Below are 21,992 nucleotides of genomic sequence, written 5' to 3'. Positions count from 1 at the left end.
AATTAATTGAATTAAATTAATTAAATTAAAAAGTCTGGAATTAAAATACTAGTATCAGTAATGATGGCCATGAAACTACCGGATTGTCGTAAAAACCCATCTGGTTCACGAATGTCCTTTAGGGAAGGAAGCCTGCCGCCCTTACCCGGTCTGGCCTATATGTGACTCCAGACCCACAGCAATGTGGTTGATTCTTAATTGCCCTCTGAAATGGCCTAGCAAGCCACTCAGTTGTAAAATCTCACTACGAAAAGTCATAATAAGAATAAAACCGGACGGACCACCCGGCATCGGACCACGAGGCACCGGACACGACAACGGCAAAACACCAAGCCCAGTCGACCTTGCAAGGTCCTCCTTACCAACATCTGGGGACTTGTGCCAAAATTGGGAGAGCTGTCCCACAGACTAGTCAAGCAACAGCCTGACATAGCCATACTCACAGAATCATATCTTTCAGCCAACGTCCCAGACTCTTCCATCACCATCCCTGGGTATGTCCTGTCCCACCGGCAGGACAGACCCACCAGAGGTTGGCGGTACAGTGATATACAGTCAGGAGGGAGTGGCCCTGGGAGTCCTCAACATTGACTCTGGACCCCATGAAATCTCATGGCATCAGGTCAAACATGGGCAAGGAAACCTCCTGCTGATTACCACCGACCGTCCTCCCTCAGCTGATGTTGAGCACCACTTGGAGGAAGCACTGAGGGTAGCAAGGGCACAAAATGTACTCTGGGTGGGGGACTTCAATGTCCATCACCAAGAGTGGCTCGGTAGCACCACTACTGACCGAGCTGGCCGAGTCCTGAAGGACATAGCTGCTAGACTGGGCCTGCGGCAGGTGGTGAGCGAACCAACACGAGGGAAAAACTTACTTGACCTCGTCCTCACCAATCTACCTGTCGCAAATGCATCTGTCCATGACAGTATTGGTAGGAGTGACCACCGCACAGTCCTCGTGGAGATGAAATCCCGTCTTCGCACTGAGGACACCATCCAACGTGTTGTGTGGCACTACCACCGTGCTAAATGGGATAGATTCAGGACAGATCTAGCAGCTCAAAACTGGGCATCCATGAGGCGCTGTGGGCCATCAGCAGCAGCAGAATTGTATTCCAGCACAATCTGTAACCTCATGGCCCGGCATATTCCTCACTCTACCATTACCAACAAGCCAGGGGATCAACCCTGGTTCAATGAGGAGTGCAGAAGAGCATGCCAGGAGCAGCACCAGGCGTACCTAAAAATGAGGTGCCAACCTGGTGAAGCTACAACTCAGGACTACATGCATGCTAAACAGTGGAAGCAACATGCTATGGACAGAGCTAAGCGATTCCACAACCAACGGATCAGATCAAAGCTCTGCAGTCCTGCCACATCCAGTCGTGAATGGTGGTGGACAATTAAACAACTAACGGGAGGAGGAGGCTCTGCAAATATCCCCATTCTCAATGATGGCGGAGTCCAGCACGTGAGTGCAAAAGACAAGGCTGAAGCGTTTGCAACCATCTTCAGCCAGAAGTGCCGAGTGGATAATCCATCTCAACCTCCTCCCGATATCCCCACCATCACGGAAGCCAGTCTTCGGCCAATTCGATTCACTCCACGTGATATCAAGAAACGGCTGAGTGCACTGGATACAGCAAAGGCTATGGGCCCTGACAACATCCCAGCTGTAGTGCTGAAGACTTGTGCTCCAGAACTAGCTGCGCCTCTAGCCAAGCTGTTCCAGTACAGCTACAACACTGGCATCCACCCGACAATGTGGAAAATTGCCCAGGTATGTCCTGTCCACAAAAAGCAGGACAAATCCAATCCGGCCAATTACCGCCCCATCAGTCTACTCTCAATCATCAGCAAAGTGATGGAAGGTGTCGTCGACAGTGCTATCAAGCGGCACTTACTCACCAATAACCTGCTCACCGATGCTCAGTTTGGGTTCCGCCAGGACCACTCGGCTCCAGACCTCATTACAGCCTTGGTCCAAACATGGACAAAAGAGCTGAATTCCAGAGGTGAGGTGAGAGTGACTGCCCTTGACATCAAGGCAGCATTTGACCGAGTGTGGCACCAAGGAGCCCTCGTAAAATTGAAGTCAATGGGAATCAGGGGGAAAACTCTCCAGTGGCTGGAATCATACCTAGCACAAAGGAAGATGGTAGTGGTTGTTGGAGGCCAATCATCTCAGCCCCAGGGCATTGCTGCAGGAGTTCCTCAGGGCAGTGTCCTAGGCCCAACCATCTTCAGCTGCTTCATCAATGACCTTCCCTCCATCATAAGGTCAGAAATGGGGATGTTCGCTGATGACTGCACAGTGTTCAGTTCCATTCGCAACCCCTCAGATAATGAAGCAGTCCGAGCCTGCATGCAGCAAGACCTGGACAACATCCAGGCTTGGGCTGATAAGTGGGAAGTAACATTCGCACCAGATAAGTGCCAGGCAATGACCATCTCCAACAAGAGAGAGTCTAACCACCTCCCCTTGACATTCAACGGCATTACCATCGCCGAATCCCCCACCATCAACATCCTGGGGGTCACCATTGACCAGAAACTTAACTGGACCAGCCATATAAATACTGTGGCTACGAGAGCAGGTCAGAGGCTGGGTATTCTGCGGCGAGTGACTCACCTCCTGACTCCCCAAAGCCTTTCCACCATCTACAAGGCACAAGTCAGGAGTGTGATGGAATACTCTCCACTTGCCTGGATGAGTGCAGCTCCAACAACACTCAAGAAGCTCGACACCATCCAAGATAAAGCAGCCCACTTGATTGGCACCCCATCCACCACCCTAAAGATTCACTCCCTTCACCACCGGCGCACTATGGCTGCAGTGTGCACCATCCACAGGATGCACTGCAGCAACTCGCCAAGGCTTCTTCGACAGCACCTCCCAAACCCACGACCTCTACCACCTAGAAGGACAAGGGCAGCAGGCACATGGGAACAACACCACCTGCACGTTCCCCTCCAAGTCACACACCATCCCGACTTGGAAATATATCGCCGTTCCTTCATTGTTGCTGGGTCAAAATCCTGGAACTCCCTTCCTAACAGCACTGTGGGAGAACCGTCACCACACGGACTGCAGCGGTTCAAGAAGACGGCTCACCACCACCTTCTCGAGGGCAATTAGGGATGGGCAATAAATGCCGGCCTTGCCAGCGACGCCCACATCCCGTGAACGAATTAAAAAAAAAAAAAAAATCAATACTGCCAACCCCCCTCCCCACCTCCTTTCTTCCCTTCCCTATCTTTCCTGAATACCTTGTAGCCAAGAATATTAAGTATCCAAGTATTCAATCCTCCTCTTGTTTGAGCCAGGTCTTTGTTATTGCCAATGTATCATAGTCCCATGTGGCTACTTGAGTCTGCAGCTCACCAACCTTACTTATCACACTATGTGCATTTACACACATGCACTCTAAAGTCATCTTAGCATTTGCCCCCTGTCTGATCCCTCCTATTTCTGAACTATTCTTCATTCTAGCACTATTTGTCCCTCCCAGTCCTCTGTGCACCTTGTTTCTCCTCTGTAATGTTTCATCCTGGTGCCCACCCCCCCAGCCAAATTAATTTAAACCCTCTCCCACAGCACTGATTAACCGCCCTGCGAGAACATTGGTCTCAGCTCTGTTGAAGTGCAACCCGTCCATCTTGTACAGGTCCCTCCTGCCACAGAACTGGTCCCAATGCCCCAGGAATCTGAAGCCAACCCTCCTGCACCACTTCTCCAGCCACGCATTAACCTGTCTTATCCTACTATTCTTATACTCACTAGAGCGTTGCACTGGGAGTAATCCAGAGATTACTACCTTTGAGGTCCTGCTTTTTAACTTCTTCCTAGCTCCTAAACTGACTGCAGGACCTGGACCCTTTTTCTTTCTATGTCATTGGTTTCCACACGGACCACGACTTCTGGCTGGTCCCCTTCCCCCCTCAAAATGTTCTGCACCCTCTCAGTGATGTCCTTTATCCTGGCACCAGGGAGGAAACACACCATTTGGGACTCATACGGTTACAGAAACGCCAGTCTATCCCCCTGACTATTAAATCCCCTATAACAACTGCATTTCTTTTGCACCCCTATGCAGCCAAGTCTTCCACGCTGCCGTAGATTTGCACTCCCCCGAGAAGTCAACACCCTCACTGGTGTTCAACACTGAACACTGGTTTGTGAGTGTCACACACCCAGGGGATTCTGGCACTGCCTGCTTGTTCCTCCTAGTCTGCCTGGTGGTCACCCACTCCCTCTCCGTCTGAATTCTCCGTAGCTGCGGGGTGACCACCTCCTGCAACGTGCTTTACACAAAACTCTCAGCTTCCCATATGCACTGTAGTGACGCCAGCCGCCCCTCAACCTCAGAAACTCTGAGCTCGAGCTCGAGCAGTTGGCGGCACTTCCTGCACATGTGGTTTTCCAGGACACAGGCTTTGGTGTTCCCACATGGCACAGGATGTACATTCGAAGGGCCCCAGCTGTCCTGCCACGTTAACTAGCTATTTAAACTGTTTGTTTAGCTTTAAGGTAATTTACTATTTATCTAACACTAAAACACTAACCATTAATAAACTCTAACCAACTACTAAAGACACTAACACTACTAGGAACGATAACCATTAAAAACACTAAGCAATGAACTAAATACTTACCCTCAGCACTCCTCCTCGTCTTGTGATGTCACCCTTTGGTGTTTTCTTGATTTTTGATTTCTCGCCCGACTCCCTTTATGCGTCACTCAGTCTTAGTCTTAGACTTTTAAAAAATTTTATGTATTTTTTTATTTAAGGTTTAAAAGTTGATAGATTAGTTTATAGTTCCTTGGTTTACAGTCCCTTGGTTTAAATCAAACACCTCCTTCTCCCTCTGCACCTAATTCCCACACTCACCAAATTCCCAGTTGAAAGTCCTGACTCTGTTAGAGGCTCATTTTCTGCCTTTGCCAACCTCTGCGCTCAAGCTTCTAGCATTTTCTGTTCTTATTTCAAGAACTTGCATCAGTCAGGCCCTTGTTGGAGCGTGTTTCTCTTTGGATCCTGCGTGTGGTTTGTGCTTTGTGTGTTTCACTGTATGTCACCACCCTTTGAGCAGTTTCAGAGAGATTGCTGCACAGGATATCAGGGTGCCCACTGCTACTACTGTGGGGTGCTGATCTCGGAGGTATCGTGCAGCTGGAGTCAGAGAGGAAGTGGCTGAGTGCGAGTGCAAATCTTTCCCGGCACAACACAGACAAGCAGCGGCCTGTGGGCAGAATCAGCTGAACAGAAAATAGGTCTGCAAAAGTCTCGGTGAGAGATTCTGTTCCACAGGCACAGTGTCTTGAAGCATCTGCATGGTCCCTTGCACGATGGGTCATGTTAGCTGTAGGCACACTGGCTAGAGGTAGAGGATGCCAGCTGGCAGCTGGTGAGGTGATTGGGAGTGGGAGAGGGGAAAATTGTAAGAGGAAGCAAACTGTGCACCTGGGAGTTGGCTCACGTAAATGCTTCTGAAATACAGAAAAGTGCCTGTGGATACTTCACGCAGAGAATCAGAGAATGCAGGGTATGGTTGTGTAGACGCAGGGTACGGTCGTCTAGACGCGGGGTACTGTCATCTAGATGCAGGCAACAGTTGTCTGGACGCACGGTACGGCCGTGTAGATGCAGATGCAGGGTACAGTTGTCTAGACGCAGGATATGGTCGTGTAGATGCAAGGTTGTGTAGATGGATGGTACGGTCATCTAGACGCAGGATAGGATCATGTAGACACAGGGCGCGGTTGTGTTGACGCAGGGTGGGGTCGTCTAGACGCAGGGTGGGGTCGTCTAGACGCAAGCTACGGTCATGTAGACGCAGGCTACGGTCGTGTAGATGCACGATACGGTTGTCTAGATGCAGGGTATGGTTATGTATTGGTTATGTTACTGAACTAGTAATCCAAAGGCCTAAAGGACTAATAATCCAGAGAATGTGAGTTCAAATACTAACATAGCAGTTGTTGCATAAACTTTGCTTGTATTCCCTTGAGTTTAGGAGATTGAGGGGTGATCTGATTGAGGTGTTTAAAATGTTTACAAGGGTTTGATAAGGTAGATATGGAGAAACTATTTCCTCTAGTGCAGGGATCAAGAACGAGGGTATATAATCTTAAAATTAGAGCTAGGCCATTTCAGGAGTGAATTAATGAAGCACTTGTTCACGCAAAGGGTAGTAGAAATCTGGAATTCTCTCCCCCAAAAGGCTGTGGATGTTTAGGACAATTGGAGCTTTCAAGACTGAGATTGATAGATTTTTGTTAGGTAAGGGTATCAAGGGATATGGAGCAAAGGCCGGAGAATGGAGTTGAGGTGTAGTTCAGCCATGATCTAATTGAATGACGGAACAGGCTCTAGGGGCTGAATGGCCTTTTCCTGTTCCTAATGTTGCTACATTCCAGAGGCTTGATTTCATGCCCATCACACTGCAATTTTAATCTAAAACGTAAGGCATTTCAATCGGTGCAGCTGTTTCGAGATCGCTGATGGGAATACCATCCTAAAGTTCCCAAATGTGGCTGAGCGCCCCTGGACATTATCTGAACTGGTTTCCCAGGCCACTCATCCTACACGCTCAGACATGGTGGGCTCATCAGCCCCCTGAACTTTGGTGGGGTGGGGGGGGGGGAAAAAGAAGAGTGCCGTATAAATTGGGAGGGTAAGAGGCGGAGAATGTCTCTGTGGAAGGGTGGGGAGTTGGCTGAGATACAGTGGGTGCAGAGGGGCAGAGTACCTCTGTGAACTGGGGAGTTGTGGGGGGGTTGGTCGTGGGAGAGTGACTGTGAAGGTAACTTTTGAGAAAGTGATGGCTTGGCTGGACTGTTGAAAATCCAAATATCACTTTGCTTTTCTGTTTTTTAGATTAAAAATCTATTAATTGCAGAGAATAACCTTTTTAACATTAACCAGAATGTATAGCTTGTAATGAAAAAATTCAACATTTTCCAGTGGTAGCATATCCCTTAGACCTCCCCCACCCCAGAAATACACCAACAATTTTGTACCTTCAATGTTTATATTCCCCTTTCAGCCTTTCATCTACTTTTTGGTTCTTCTCTCTCATACCAGCAATGGAGAGTTGGGTCGATCTACAGCTTAAGTTACAAAACTCCCGGTAACTACTGGATTTGACATGTCATAGGCTTATAATCAGGGCCATTCTTCAGTCACCAGCTTTTCAGGGGATGTGTTAAATTTACTGACGTTTCACCAGTTTTCTAGGTTGGCTTATACTGGGAGCGTTTGATGGGATGGTGTAGTTGGAGCTTCACTCTGTATCTAACCCATGCTGCATCAGAGCTGGGAGTGCTCGATGGGACAGTGTAGAGGGAGCTTCACTCTGCATCTTAGCCGTGTTGCATCTGATCAGACAATGTTACTGTTGATTTTGAATACAAACGGGTGGAAAATATTGCAATCCCCATCTCTGACACCCCTCACATTAATGAGCACAAAATTCCTCCAAACCATTAAACTTGGGCTTCTCTTGTTTTTTTGCTCCAATGCAGTGCATGTAGAATAAGTCATGGTTTTCCTAGTCGGTCCTGTGGAATTCCTTCATTTCTCAGCACAGATTCACAAGGATGATACTGAGTGGACAAGTCAGGCTGGTTAAACCCTTGTGCACTGTGGTTTAATTGACAGTGTTTTGCCTGGGATTAAAAGGATGATTGGTAATAAGATGGCTTTACTTACAGATATCCACATCTGTTCTGACTTTCGGAGGAAGCTCCTTTCTCAACTGCAATTTGAAATAGAGACAGATAAGATAAACTGTGGGACAAGAACATGGCATTAGAGCTATCAAGCCCACTCCCCCCACCCCCCAAAGAACAGGTACAATCTACGCTCTCAGGGACTCCACTCTCACATTTAATCCCTGGGGGAAAGTTCTGTATAAATACTCCCCAGCACAGAAGCAAAACTCTAGAAGAGTCATCCAGCCTCACATCTGCACCAATCATCTCTGGCTTGCTGCCCTCCAGAGATGACACCTGCTCCTCCTTAAACACGCACACACATGTCAACTGTGTCAAGAATGTAGTATTTTTGCTTGTTCTAGTTTAGGCTTGGTGGCTGTCCCTTTAATTCCACATGTGTTGCGAGGTTGGTTCGAACTCGTTTATCAAACTGTAGGCTTGAGGGAGGAGCCAAGCTACTCTGAACAAATGCAGACTGTGTAACTTGTTCAGTTAAATATATGACAGTCAATTATTTTTGAATCCAGTTATGAAAATCCAAACTAGCCAAGGCAGTCTATGCGAGGGTGTATTGAGTGACTGGATCTGTCCATTAATCTGTTCCAAAATCCTGGAACTCTCTACCTAACTGCACTGTGGGAGAATCTTCACCACACGGACTGCAGCGGTTCAAGAAGGCGGCTCACCACCACCTTCTCAAGGGCAATTAGGGATGGGCAATCACTGCTGGCCTTGCCAGCGATGCCCAAATCCCATGAACAAATAAAAAAAAAATTAAGATGAGTTTGTAGAAGATTATCAAACCAATTAACAGGAAAGATGAGGCAGACTAGCTAGCTCCTGTAGTCAGAAAAGATTACAAGAAAGAAAAGGACAACGTATTTAAAAGTAACAATAAAAGAATAGTTTAGAATTAGATTGCGATTTTTATTGTTTTTCTCACTCCAGAGAGTTGAGCACATAATCTAGCCTGGCACACCAGTGCTGTACTGAGGGAGTGCTGCATAGTCGGAGGTGCCGTCTTTTGGATAAAATGTTAAACTAAGGCCCCTTTCAGGTGAACATAAAAGATCCCATGGCATTGTTTTGAAGAGAAGCAGGGGAATTCCCCCCAGTGTCCTGAGCAATATTTATCCTTCAATCAACATTACTAAAAAAACAGATTATCTGGTAATTATTACATTGCTGTTTGTGGGACCTTGCTTTGCGCAAAATGGCTGCCGAGTTTTCAACATTATAACAGTGACTACACTTCAAAAATGCTTCATTGGCTGTAAAGCGCTTTGGGATGTCCCGATCTTGTGAAAGGTGCCATATAAATGCAGTGTCCTAGTCCCAACTATCTTCAGCTGCTTCATCAATGACCTTCCCTCCATCATAATGACAGAAATGGGGATGTTTGCTGATGATTGCACAGTGTTCAGTTCCATTTGCAACCCCTCAGATAATGAAGCAGCATGCAGCAAGACCTGGACAACATCCAGGCTTGGGCTGATAAGTGGCAAGTAACATTCGCGCCAGACAAGTGCCAGGCAATGACCATCTCCAACAAGAGAGAGTCTAACCACCTCCCCTTAACATTCAACGGCATTACCATCGCCGAATCCCCCACAATCAACATCCTGGGGGTCACCATTGACCAGAAACTTAACTGGACCAGCCACATAAATACTGTGGCTGCAAGAGCAGGTCAGAGGCTGGGTATTCTGTGGCGAGTGACTCACCTCCTGACTCCCCAAAGCCTTTCCACCATCTACAAGGCACAAGCCAGGAGTGTGATGGAATACTCTCCACTTGCCTGGATGAGGGCAGCTCCAACAACATTCAAGAAGCTTGACACCATCCAGGACAAAGCAACCCGTTTGATTGGCACCCTAAAAATTCACTCCCTTCACCACCGGCGCACAGTGACTGCAGTGTTAACCATCCACAGGATGCACTGCAGCAACTCGCCAAGGCTTCTTCTACAGCACATCCCAAACCCGCGACCTCTACCACCTAAAAGGACAAGGGCAGCAGGCACATGGGAACAACACCACCTGCACGTTCCCCTCCAAGTCACACACCATCCCGACTTGGAAAAATATCACCGTTCATTCATCATCGCTGGGTCAAAATCCTGGAACTCCCTTCCTAACAGCACTGTGGGAGAACCTTCACCACACGGACTGCAGCGGTTCAAGAAGGCGGCTCATCACCACCTTCTCAACGGCAATTAGGGGTGGGCAATAAATGCTGGCCTCGCCAGCGATGCCCACATCCCATGAATGAAAAAAAAAAGTTCTTTCTTTCTTTCACTCGAGAAGTTAGACAGCTATCTTTCTACTGTAACTATATCATTGTATTATATCACTGTTCTATTCGCTGGATCGGTGTTTAGTTTTTAAATCGCACCCGAATTTCTAGGTCTGTGTACCTCAGTATTATATCCGGCAATGATTTTATCCAACAGGCATTTGGTGAGCTCAGCCTGCACTATGTTTGATCCCTGAGTATCCCACAAAGAAAGGCACTCACCTCTGTAGCTTCGAGGTAAGGGACCACATAGTTGTCTGGGAATAGCCCTTGGTTTCCATTCACATATCCTTCCCACCAGCCATAGTCTTCTGTCTCCTGTTAACAGACAAGAATCCAAAGTTGCTGCTTTGATGGTAATGGGATGATGATGGACAATTCAACTGTCACCAAACCAATCGCTGCAGTTGGCTCCCATAGTAAGCAAGTTTCTACTAGATATTGTGAACTGATTCCCAGCATTATACTTGTAGCCTGAGTTCAAAGTGTAAGCCATTTAATTTATACTACAAGGATATACTTCTGTTTACAGCTAATTTTAAAATTAAAATCTACCTCTTTGACCAAGCTTTTAGTCGCCCATACTAATATCTCCTTCTTTGGCTCGGTCTCAATTTTTGTCTGATTATATCTCTTTGGAGCTCTTTGGGACGTTTTACTATGTTAAAGGTACCTTAGAAATGCAAGTTGTTGTTGATGCTATTGTTTGAATCAGGTTGAAATGTGAGATCGAAGTGTATCGTCACATCACCTCTCCTGGATGGGTGTGTGACGTAAACAAACACTGATTGAAAGAGTTGGACAGGCAGACTGGGCTCACAACAGCAGCAATGCAGCTTTCAGTTCTCCTGCTTTTCAACATAGGGTGCCCTCCACCCCAAATATCCTGACGATATAGGAGAGGCTGTTCAAAACCTTGATGATGTTTAGCCAGGTCTTCATCACCTCCAGAATCGATTACTCTTTGCCCTCCTTCTCCGTTCTGTCCTTAACATATTCAACTCATCCAAAATTCTGCCGCTCACATCTTATCCCACTCTCAATCCCATCCTCCTATTATCCCTGTGCTTGCCGACCTTCTTTGGCTGCCTATTCCCCTACGCATCAAAACCCTTGTCCTCATTTATAAATCCCTCCATGGCCTCATCCCTCCCTACATCTGCAACCTCCTCCAGCTCGATGTTTTTGTATGCAACCTTTGGTCTTCTGGACTGTTTCAATATCTGCCCCACCTTTCCTTTCCCCCACTTTTCATCACAAAGCCATCAGCCAATTTGCTCCCACTCTCTGGAACTCCCTCTCTTTTTTCTCCCTTTCCACCCTCCTTCAAAACCCTCCTCAAAACCCGCATCTTTGATCATGCTTTTGGTCAACACCCCCAACCATTGCTCGGTGCCCAGTTACAATCTCACCTCCGTGAAGTGCTTCGGGATATTTAATTACATTAAAGACCTTATATAAGTGTAAGTTGTTGTTTAAATCTTGCTGGCCTTCTGAGTTCTGCCCTTAACATATTCAACACATCCAAGTGCAAGTTGTTGTTGTTAAAGGTGTCAGCCGAGACTGAAAGCTAGCGCTCTCGCCTCTGAGTTAGAAGCTTGTAGGCTCAAGTCCCACTCCAGTGACTTGAGTACATAATCCAGGCTAACACTCCCAGTGCAGTACTGAATGAGTGCTACACTGTCGGAGATGCAGTCTTTTGGATGAGACATTAAATCGAGACCCCATCACTATTTCGAAGAAGAGCAGGGGAGTGCTCCCTGGTGTCCTGGCCAATATTTATCCCTCAACCAACATCACTAAACCAGATTATCTGGTCATTATCACATTGCTGTTTGTGCGACCTTGCTGTGCAGAGGCTGACAGCCGTGTTTCTTACATTATAACAGTGACTATACTTCAAAAGTATTTCATTGGTTGTAGAGCACTTTGGGACATTCTGTGGTCGTGAAAGGCGCTATATAAATGCAAGTCTTTATTTTCTTTTTTCTTGCAAACGACACAGGAAAGTTCCTTCAAAACCTTCAGCTGACAAGGGGAATACCTTGGACTTTCTATCTGACATGGGGAGACCCCTTACAATCTTCATTTAATGTGGGATACCTCCCTCCATCCCTAACTTGAAACATCTTACTAGCTGACCAAGGAGACCCCATCCTGCCAAAACCTGGCATCGGATAAACCAGAAAAGGGCAGTGAGGAGCTGTTAAATCCAACTATTTCTGATCACCGATATGCAGAGCCTGTCTTTTATTTCAGGATTGTATATGATTTCTTTTTATTGAAGTTTATGTATAGATATACAGACTCATACACAAAGAAGAATGTTTACCTTATCTAACACTAAGATGACATCTCCTTTGAGCAGACTGAGTTCATCATCTGTGCTTGCAACATAGTCAAACACCGCCTTATAGTATTCTTTGCCTGAAAAGAAAGATTACCCCATTAAAGCATAGTAACCCATAAAATAATGTGTCTGAGGTCCCTGTCGGTTGGGTAGGTAATGACCACCCAGTGTGACACTGAGCCGTGGGGCCAGGAGGGTCACAGGTTCTGGACTGTGCTGAACTACATGATCTCGGCCAGGATGGTAGAAGGGGTGTTACAATTTACCCCAGTGTCCAGGATGGGGAGGGGGAAATCGGCCAAGCTTTCCACCTGATCACTATCCACTGAACTTACTGGAAGGTGCGGGTGTCGGGTGAGGGGAGGACTGGGCTCGGGTGTGTTGCTGCAACACTCCGTTGTCTGGATTCGCAGCTGAAGAGTGGTCAAATGGGGTGAGGTACCAAAGAGCTGCAAGTCAGCATACTGGGGGAAGGAGAGGGAAATAAAGGAAAAACAATATATAATGTAGCTTGTGGATTAATATCCAGCAATGGTGTAAATAATGGGACTTATCAATGCAGACATTATACAAACCGTGATGCTTGTCTCACCTGCCTTTGTTAATGAGTGGCAACCAATTGACTACTTTAAATTTTTTTACAACTAATCATGTGTAAACTCTGATCACAGCGTCACCCAGAGTATACAGGTGGTGGTTGGCACAATGTTAGGAGGTAGAATGTGAGAACTGGAATGTTAGTTTGTTGGCTTCTGAGAAGGTATCAGTGAGTCTATGGGTTCCATTTTCGGGCTGCCAAAAAGTATCACTCAGTTCCAGCTAAGGCCCCGTCAATGCAGGCTCCACTTTGAAACCCTCGACCCCTCCTGCCACTTGGTGGGGCAAGGGGATCCCAGAGGCTGTCACGGAAACAAAGGGCTTCCGAGGGGCTACCAAGGGGGTATGAGGGCTCTACGGGGGTATCAAAGAGTGCCTGGGTCTCTCAGAAGGTATCAGAGAGGGGAAGGCACTCCGAGGGTATGTGAGAATGTAAAGGGCCCTGAGGAGGTATTAAATAGGGTAAGGGACTCTCAGGCTATCGAAGAAGGTAAGGGAAAGACCATATCAGAGAAGTTAAGGAACTCAGAGAATCAAAGAGGGTAAGGGGCGTTCAGGAGGTATCAGAGAGGTTTATGGACTCAGAGTTGTTATCTTCTAAACATTACATTTTCTATTATGTGGTATTCTATCAAAAGCCTTTTGAAAGTCCAGATACACAACATCATCCACACTACCCCATCGACCCTCTCCGCACCACCCCATCGACCCTCTCCGCACCACCCCATCGACCCCCTCCGCACCACCCCATCGACCCCCTCCGCACCACCCCATCGACCCCCTCCGCACCACCCCATCGACCCCCTCCGCACCACCCCATCGACCCCCTCCGCACCACCCCATCGACCCCCTCCGCACCACCCCATCGACCCTCTCCACATTACTCCTCTTCGTTACTTCATCAAAGAACTCAATCAAGTTTGTCAGACATGATTTGCCTTTAACAAATCTGTGCTGGCTTTGATTTATTAAACCATTATTTTCCAAGTGGCAATTAATTTTATCCCGGTTTATTGTCTCTAAAAGTTTCCCCACCACTGATGGTGGGCTGACTAGCCTATAGTTACTGGGTTTATCTCGCTTTCGTTTTTTGAACAGGGGTGTAATATTTGCAATCCTCCGGTCCTCTGGCACTGCCCCCATATCTAAGGATTGGAAGATTGTGGCCAGAGCCTCCAAAGTTTTCACCTTTACTTCCCTCAGCAACCTATCCGGAGCGGGTGACTTTACTACTTAGAGCACTGCCAACCTTTTAAGTACCTCCTCTTTATCCTACCCTTTTCCTTCCTATATCATTGGTTCCAACATGGACCACAACTTCTGGCTGTTCTCCTTCCCCCTGCAAAATGTCCTGCACCCCCTCCATGATGTCCTTTATCCTGGCACCAGGGAGGTAACACACCATGCAGTTACAGAAACTCCTGTCTATTTCCCTATGACAACTGCATTCCCACATTTTGCTGTGCCCTCCTGTGCAGTCCTTTGCCCCACGGTGCCATGCTCTGCACTGCACTCTCCCGAGGTGCTGTCACCCTCAGCACTGAAAACCACGAAGTTTGACAGTGCCACATTCCCGGAGGATTCCTGCACTGCCTGCCTCTTCCTACCCTGCCGGATGGCCACCCACTCACTATCCTCCTGAACTCTCTGTGGCTGTGGGATGAGCACCTCCTGGAACGTGCGCTCCAAGAAATTCTCAGCCTCCAATCTGCCCTGCAGAAACTCTGAGCTCGAACAGCTGGAGGCGCTTCCTGCACATGTGGCTATCCAGGGCACACAAAACATCCTGGAGTTCCCACATGGCACAGGATTTGCAGGCAACGGGTCTCAGCTGTCCCGTCATTTTACTGAACTTAACTGTCTATTTACTTAAAGTTCCATTTACTTAGCGTTATCTGATCTTCCTCTTCCGCTTCTGCTCCCGGTTTAAATTACGTAGCACCTCCTTCCCCCTCTCACGAAATTCCCGTTTTAAAGTCTTCACTCCGTTTAGCTCTTCACTCCATTTAACAGTTCATTCTCTCTGTGCTTGAGCCCTCTGTGATCTTGCAGATATACCCTCTAATATATACCTAACAATTAAGACCTAATCAGTGACCCACTTATAAATGATTGATATTTAACTGCCAAATGACTTGCAGTTTTCTTTTAAAGTTAGAAAACTAACTTAAATTACAGTTTGACAAAAACACACTTCAGTACTGCTTACCCACTACTTCCCAATGAATTCCTACTCTCATCAAATTACCATTTTAAAGACTTCACTCTGATTGCACTTCATTCTGTTTAGCAGTTCAATCTCTCTGTGCTCGAGCCCTCTAGTTTCACTCTCGTTCCACTCTAGTTCTCGTTAGTAATTTAATTGTTCCACTTCTTTGGCTTCCTAAGAAGCCAGTGATGTTTATTTCTCCAAAAGCAGAAGTTTGTTCTTTAATCATCAATTCGTTTTCACTGTAATTCTACTTTTTTTCAACTCAATACCTCAACAAACTTAATTTTTTTAAATTACAAAGTTGACTTACTTGTTCTTTAATGACTTGCCTATTCAGCTCAGTGCAATAAAATCTGTTCTAAACAAATTGTTTTTTCCAGGCAATATCCTAGAGTATTGTGTCCAATTCTGGGCACCACACTTTAGGAAGGATGTCAAGGCCTTAGAGAGGGTGCAGAAGAGATTTACTAGAATGGTACCAGGGATGAGGGACTTCAGTTATGTGGAGAGACTAGAGAAGCTGGGATTGTTCTCCTTAGAGCAAAGAAGGTAAAGGGGAGTTTTGATAGAGGTGTTCAAAATCATGAAGGGTTTTGATTGAGTATATAAGGACAAACTGTTTCCAGTGGCAGAAGGGTCGGTAACCAGAGGATACAGATTTAAGGTAATTGGTAAAAGAACTAGAGGCATCATGAGGAAAAAAAAAATTACGCAGCAAGTTATAATGATCTGGAATGCACTGCCTGAAAGGGTGGTGGAGGCAGATTCAATAATAACTTTCAAAGGGAATTGGATAAATACTTGAAGGGGAAAATTTTGCAGGATTATTGGGAAAGGGCAGGGGAGAGGGACTAATTGGATAGCTCTTTCAAAGAGCCGGCACGGGCATGGTGGGCCGAATGGCCTCCTTCTGTGCTGCATCATCCTATGATTCTATGATATTGATAATCTCACGTTCTACTAGAGCACAGAGCTCTCAGCTTTTACTCATTGACCTTCACAAGAGTTGATAAAGTCATGATGTTAACTTGTCCTCTAGTGTCGATTTGCTAGTCTTCTTCACCCGATTTCTCTGCTCTCCAGCGCAGCAGAGTTCTCAATAATCGCTTGACTTTTCCTCACCGGATTTTTGAACTATTTCGTTGAAGCATTTAGTTGATTTAGTTTTGAAAATCTCTCCCTAGCTCTCCTCGTGCTCAAACACAAAGTTTAACTGCTGTGTTTTCAAGCAGCCAACAACTTTATGTGAAAAGGCCGTTGTGACCGTATTTCCTGTCTTAATGCCATCACAAATCTAGTTGTGACGCCTTGTGGCTAAAGCTGTCACATGACCTGCCAAATGATGACCTCACTGCCGACGATGACCTCATAATTGATCCAGTCAAGCAGCTGTGGCTTGATGTTTAAATCACTTTTAAAATTATTTTCCAGAAAGTCAATCAGAAATAATCGACAGATAAAGTTGGATTTTATGAATTTGTGCTCCCAGCGGAAATTCCTGCAGGGTCTGGTGGTCCCCATATCCCGAATTCGCCATCAGAAGCTTTTGAGACTGGAGGGAAGTATACAGTGGTGTCCCCCAGGGGTCGGTCGTAGGACCACTGCTCTTTTTAATATATATTAATGACCTGGATTTGGGTATACAGGGCATAGTTTCAAAGTTTGCAGATGACACAAAACTCGGAAATATAGTAAGCAGTGAGGAGGATAGAAGCAGACTTCAGGAGGACATAGACAGACTGGTGGAATGGGCAGAAACATGGCAGATTAAATTTAATGCAGACAAGTGTGAAGTGATGAATTTTGGAAGGAAGAATGAGGAGAGATAATATAAATTAAATAGTACAATTTTAAAGGGGGTGCAGGAACAGAGAGACCTGGGGGTGCACATACACAAATCTTTGAAGGTGTCCGGACAAGTTGAGAAGGGTGTTAATAAAGCAGACAGGACCTTTGGGTTTATTAATAGAGGCATAGAGTACAAAAGCAAGGAAGTTATGGGAAACCTTTATAAATCACTGGTTAGGCCTCAGCTAGAGTATTGCATCAAATTCTTTAGGAAGGATGTCAAAGCCTTAGAAAGGGTACAGAGGAGATTTACTAGAATGATAACAGGGATGAGGGGCTTCAGTTATGTGGAAAGACTGGGATTGTTCTCCTTAGAGCAGAGAAGGGGAGATTTGAGAGAGGTGTTCAAAATTATGAGGGGTTTTGATAGGGTAGAAAGGGAGAACTGGCAGGAGGGTCGATAACCAAAGGACACAGATTGAAGATAATTGGCAAAAAATCACGTGGGGAATTTAGGAGAATTATTTTAACGCAGCGAGTTGTTATGATCTGGAATGCACTACCTGAAAGGGCGGTGGAAGCACATTCAATAATAACTTTCAAAAGGAATTGGATATATACGTGAAAAGGAGAAATTTGCAGGGCAATGGGGAAAACAGCAGGTGAGTGGGACTAATTGGATATCTCTTTCAAAGAGCTGGCACAGACACGATGGGCCAAATGGCCTCCTACTGTGCTGTTTCATTCCATGATTTTATAATTCTATGAAAATACACTCAGTAGCATTGACTTATTATAATCTCTCTCCAGCCTCTGATCCACACCGTGTATCCTCCCTCTCCCCAACTTACCTTCAATCTCCTTATCTGCCCTCAACAGAGGTGACGGAAGCAAAATTACATTGATTGGCTAGATTTTTCTGAAATGCAGGGTTAAAGGGAAAAGAGCGGGGGAGTGGGACTAATTGGATAGCTCTTTCAAAGAGCCTGCACAGGCACGACAGGCAGAATGGCCTCCTTCTATGCTGTACGATTCTATGATTCTATGTGAATTTTTTTCCCCACTGTTCACACAACTCTAGTGGTTTCCTTGCAAGTCACCGAGGAACAGACATATACCTCTTTAAACCTGTGAGTCCGGTTTAAATGCAGACAACAAATCTTCCCCCTCACCTCCCCTTTCCACTGCTTTGGACGACCTTGCTCTATCCCTCTCATACCTCTGGTTAGCAAGGATCCAAAGCAAGACCTTGATTCACTTAATACTGACTTAATACAGCAATCCTCAGAGCAAAGGTTCTCGTCTGGCTTGACGTGGTGAGCCTCTGTCAGCTTGCCCTAGCACTGAGAAGCCTCCAGTTTCCCCTCAGCATTAAGAGCTAGATGCTCACTTGGGCCTCCCCTGGTGCCAAGTAACCAGTCCCTAGACCTCCCCTGACACCAAGTAACCAGTCCCTGGGCTTCCCCTGGTGCCAAGTAACCAGTCACTGGGCTTCCCCTGGTACCAAGTAACCAGTCCCTGGACCTCCCCTGGTGCCAAGTAACCAGTCCCTGGGCCTCTCCTGGTGCCAAGTAACCAGTCCCTGGGCCTCCCCTGGTACCAAATAACCAGTCCCTGGTGCCAAGTAACCAGTCCCTGGGCCTCCCCTGGTGCCAAGTAACCAGTCCCCAGACCTCCCCTTGGTGCCAAGTAACCAGTCCCTGGGCCTCCCCTAATTCAGGTGACCTGCCCCTGGACCTCCCCTAATGCAACTCTGAAACCAACTCCAGAGTGGCCCCTGGCTGACTCTCTCACTCTTGAGGGAGGTGCCTGGGCTCCACTCACTCTTCCCACAAGGTCCAGAATTCTGTGTCTGGGATACGGTACACACAAAAACCAGTGTCCCACCACTTTACGTTGCAGTGCATTGAAGCTTCCAACATGCTACACCGCCACCTGCCAACGTCCAGAGTAGCACGTAAAGCAGCTATCAGTGTGTTAGTATTATCTGCACACAAGATCGGATGCACTGGATACAAACCCATCTGTTGTCTACCAACTCCAGGGTTTCCGATGTCTGCTTTGAGATGTGCTGATCTAAAAATTGGGTCCTACAAAAAAAACAGAGACATTTTGGCTTAGACATCAAGCATTCTGACACTTTCTTAGAAAAGCACTATTATTATTTTTTATGGTCCAGTGTCAGCCTTGGCTCGGTGGCAGCACTCTCGCCTCTGAGTCAGAGGTTGTGGGTTCAAGCTCCACTCCAGAGACTTGAGCTCAAAAACTTGAGCACTCCAGTGCTGCACTGTCGGAGGTGCTGTCTTTCGGATGAGACATTAAACAGAGGCTCTGTCTGCCCTCTAAGGTGGATGGAAAAGATTCCACGGCACCATTTCGAAGAAGAGCAGAGGAGTTCTCTCCGGTGTCCTGGACAATATCAGAGATCAAAGATACCAAACATCTCAAAGTCACTGAGCAGCTGCAGAACATTCTTGGGGGGGTGGAGGGGGAGGGTGAACAGCCAGAGGTCGTGGTCCATATCAGTACCAACAATAGAGGTAGAAAGAGGGATGAGGACCTGCAGGCAGATTTTAAGGAGTTAGGAAAGGGATTAAGAAGCAGGACCTCAAAGGTAGTAATCTCCGGATTACTCCCGGTGTCACAGGCTAGTGAGTATAGAAATAGGAGGGTAGAGCAGATGAATGTCTGGCTGGAGAGTTGGTGCAGGAGAGAGGGCTTTAGATTCCTGGGGCATTGGGATCAGTTCTGGGGAAGGTGGGACCTGTACAGGCCGAACGGGTTGCACCTCAACGGAGCTGGGACCAATGTCCTCGCGGGGAGGTTCGCTCGTGCTGTGGGGGGAGGGGGGGTTTAAACTAATTTGGCAGGGAGATGGGCACCAGGATGTAGCATTGGAAAGGAGAAACAAGGGGCACAAAGGATCGGGGGAGAAAGATAGCACTAGAGCAAGAAATAGTACAGTATTAGGTGGGGTCAGACTAAGAGAATACAAGAAAGCCTAAGACTGGTTTGCAGTGCATGTGTGTAAAAGCAGGAAGCATGGTAAACAAGGTTGATGAGCTGCAGGCGCAAATAGCCACATGGGAACACAATGTTGTGGCGATAACTGAGACCTGACTCAAAAAAGGGCAGGATTGGGTAGTAAATATTCCTGGATACAAGGTGATCAGCAAAGATAGGGACGGAAAGAAAGGAGGCGGGGTGGCAGTATTGATTAAGAAGAATATTGCAGTACTGGAGAGAGAGGATATCTTGGAGGGGTCAAGGACAGAATCTATTTGGTTAGAGTTAAGAAATAAAAGAGGCGCCATTACACTACTGGGTGTATTCTATTGGCCACTGGCTTGTGGGCAGGAGATAGAGGAGCAAATTTGCAGGGAAATTACAGAGAGGTGCAAAAGCTATAGAGTAATGATAACCGGGGACTTCAACTATCCTAATATAGTCTAGGATAACAATAATAATATAAGGGGCAAAGAGGGAGAGGAATTTTTGAAATGTGTTCAGGATAACTTTCTTAACCAGAATGTTTCTGGCCCAATGAGGAAGGAGGCATTGCTGGACTTGGTTCTAGGGAATGAGGTGGGCCAAGTGGAGCAAGTGTCAGTGGGAGAACATTTAGGGAGCAGTAATCATAGTATCATATGGTTTAGAATAGCTATGGAAAAGGACACGGCCCACTCTAAAGTAAAAATACTCAATTGAAGGAGGGCCAATTTCAATGGGATGAGAACAGATCTGGCCCGGGTAAATTGGAATCAAAGATTGGCAAACAAAACTGTAATTGAACAGTGGGCAGCCTTTAAGGAAAAGATGGTTCAGGTACAGTCTAGGCACATTCCCACGAGGCAGAAAGGTAGGGCAACTAAAGCCAGAGCTCCCCAGATGACAAAAGAGATAGAGAGTAAGATGAAACAGAAAAAAGGGGCGTATGACAGATGTCAGGTTGATAACACAAGTGAGAACCAGGCAGGATATAGAAAGTTCAGAGGGGAAGCGAAAAAGGAAATAAGAGGGGCAAAGAGAGAGTATAAGAATAGACTGGCGGCCAACATAAAAGGCAATCCAAAAGTCTTCTACAAACATGTAAACAGTAAACGGGTAGTAAGAGGAGGGGTGGGACCGATTAGGGTCCATAAAGGAGATCTACTCATGGAAGCAGAGGGCACGGCCAAGATACTAAATGAGTACTTTGCATCTGTCTTTACCAAGGAAGAAGATGCTGCCAGAATCTCAGTAAAGGAAGATATAGTTGAGATACTGGATGGGCTAAAAAATGATAAAGAAGAGGTACTTGAAAGGCTAGCTGTACTTAAAGTAGATAAGTCACCCGGTCCGGATGGGATGCATCCTAGGTTGCTGAGGGAAGTAAGGGTGGAAATTGCAGAGGTACTGGCCATAATCTTCCAAACATCCTTAGATAGGGAAGTGGTGCCAGAAGACTGGAGAATTGCAAATGTTACATCCTTGTTCAAAAAAGGGTGTAAGGATAAACCCAGCAACTATAGGCCAGTCAGTTTAACCTCAGTGGTGGGGAAACTTTTAGAAACGATAATCCAGGACAGAATTAACAGTCACTTGGATGAGTGTGGATTGATTAGAGAAAGCCAGCATGGATTTGTTAAAGGCAAATCGTGTTTAACTAACCTGATAGACTTTTTTGATGAAGTATCAGAGAGGGTAGATGAGGGCATAGATTTAAGGTGATTGGCAAAAGAACCAAAGGCGACATGAGGAAAAGCTTTTTTACACAGTGAGTGGTTAGGATCTGGAATGTGCTGCCTGAGGGGGTGGTGGAGGCAGAGTCAATCAGATTGAAAAGGGAACTGGATAAGCACTTGAAAGGAAAAAAATTGAAGGGCTACCGGGAAAGGGCGGGGGAATGGGACTAGCTGGATTGCTCTTGCATAGAGCTGGCACGGACTCGATGGGCCAAATGGCTCCTTCCGTGCTGTAACCTTTCTATGATTCTATGATTCTATAATATTTATCCCTCAACCAACATCACTAAAAACAGATTATC

General features: G+C 46.4%; 1 protein-coding gene across 1 annotated transcript in view; it reads right to left on the bottom strand.

Moving 5' to 3' along the window:
• Window positions 1-21,992, bottom strand: part of sh3d21 (SH3 domain containing 21) — a 99,129-nt gene that overhangs the window by 36,898 nt on the left and 40,239 nt on the right. The window contains exons 7-10 of the mRNA XM_068006976.1: window positions 18,987-19,056; window positions 12,352-12,440; window positions 10,242-10,337; window positions 7,720-7,765 (exon numbers count right to left, since the gene is read on the bottom strand). Of these exons, the coding sequence (XP_067863077.1) occupies window positions 7,720-7,765; window positions 10,242-10,337; window positions 12,352-12,440; window positions 18,987-19,056 (301 nt within the window). The remainder of the gene's footprint in view (window positions 1-7,719; window positions 7,766-10,241; window positions 10,338-12,351; window positions 12,441-18,986; window positions 19,057-21,992) is intronic.

The sequence above is a fragment of the Heptranchias perlo genome, chromosome 26 (genome assembly GCF_035084215.1).
Source record: "Heptranchias perlo isolate sHepPer1 chromosome 26, sHepPer1.hap1, whole genome shotgun sequence".
Lineage (NCBI taxonomy): Eukaryota > Metazoa > Chordata > Chondrichthyes > Hexanchiformes > Hexanchidae > Heptranchias > Heptranchias perlo.
This window is presented reverse-complemented; position numbering and strand designations above follow the sequence as displayed.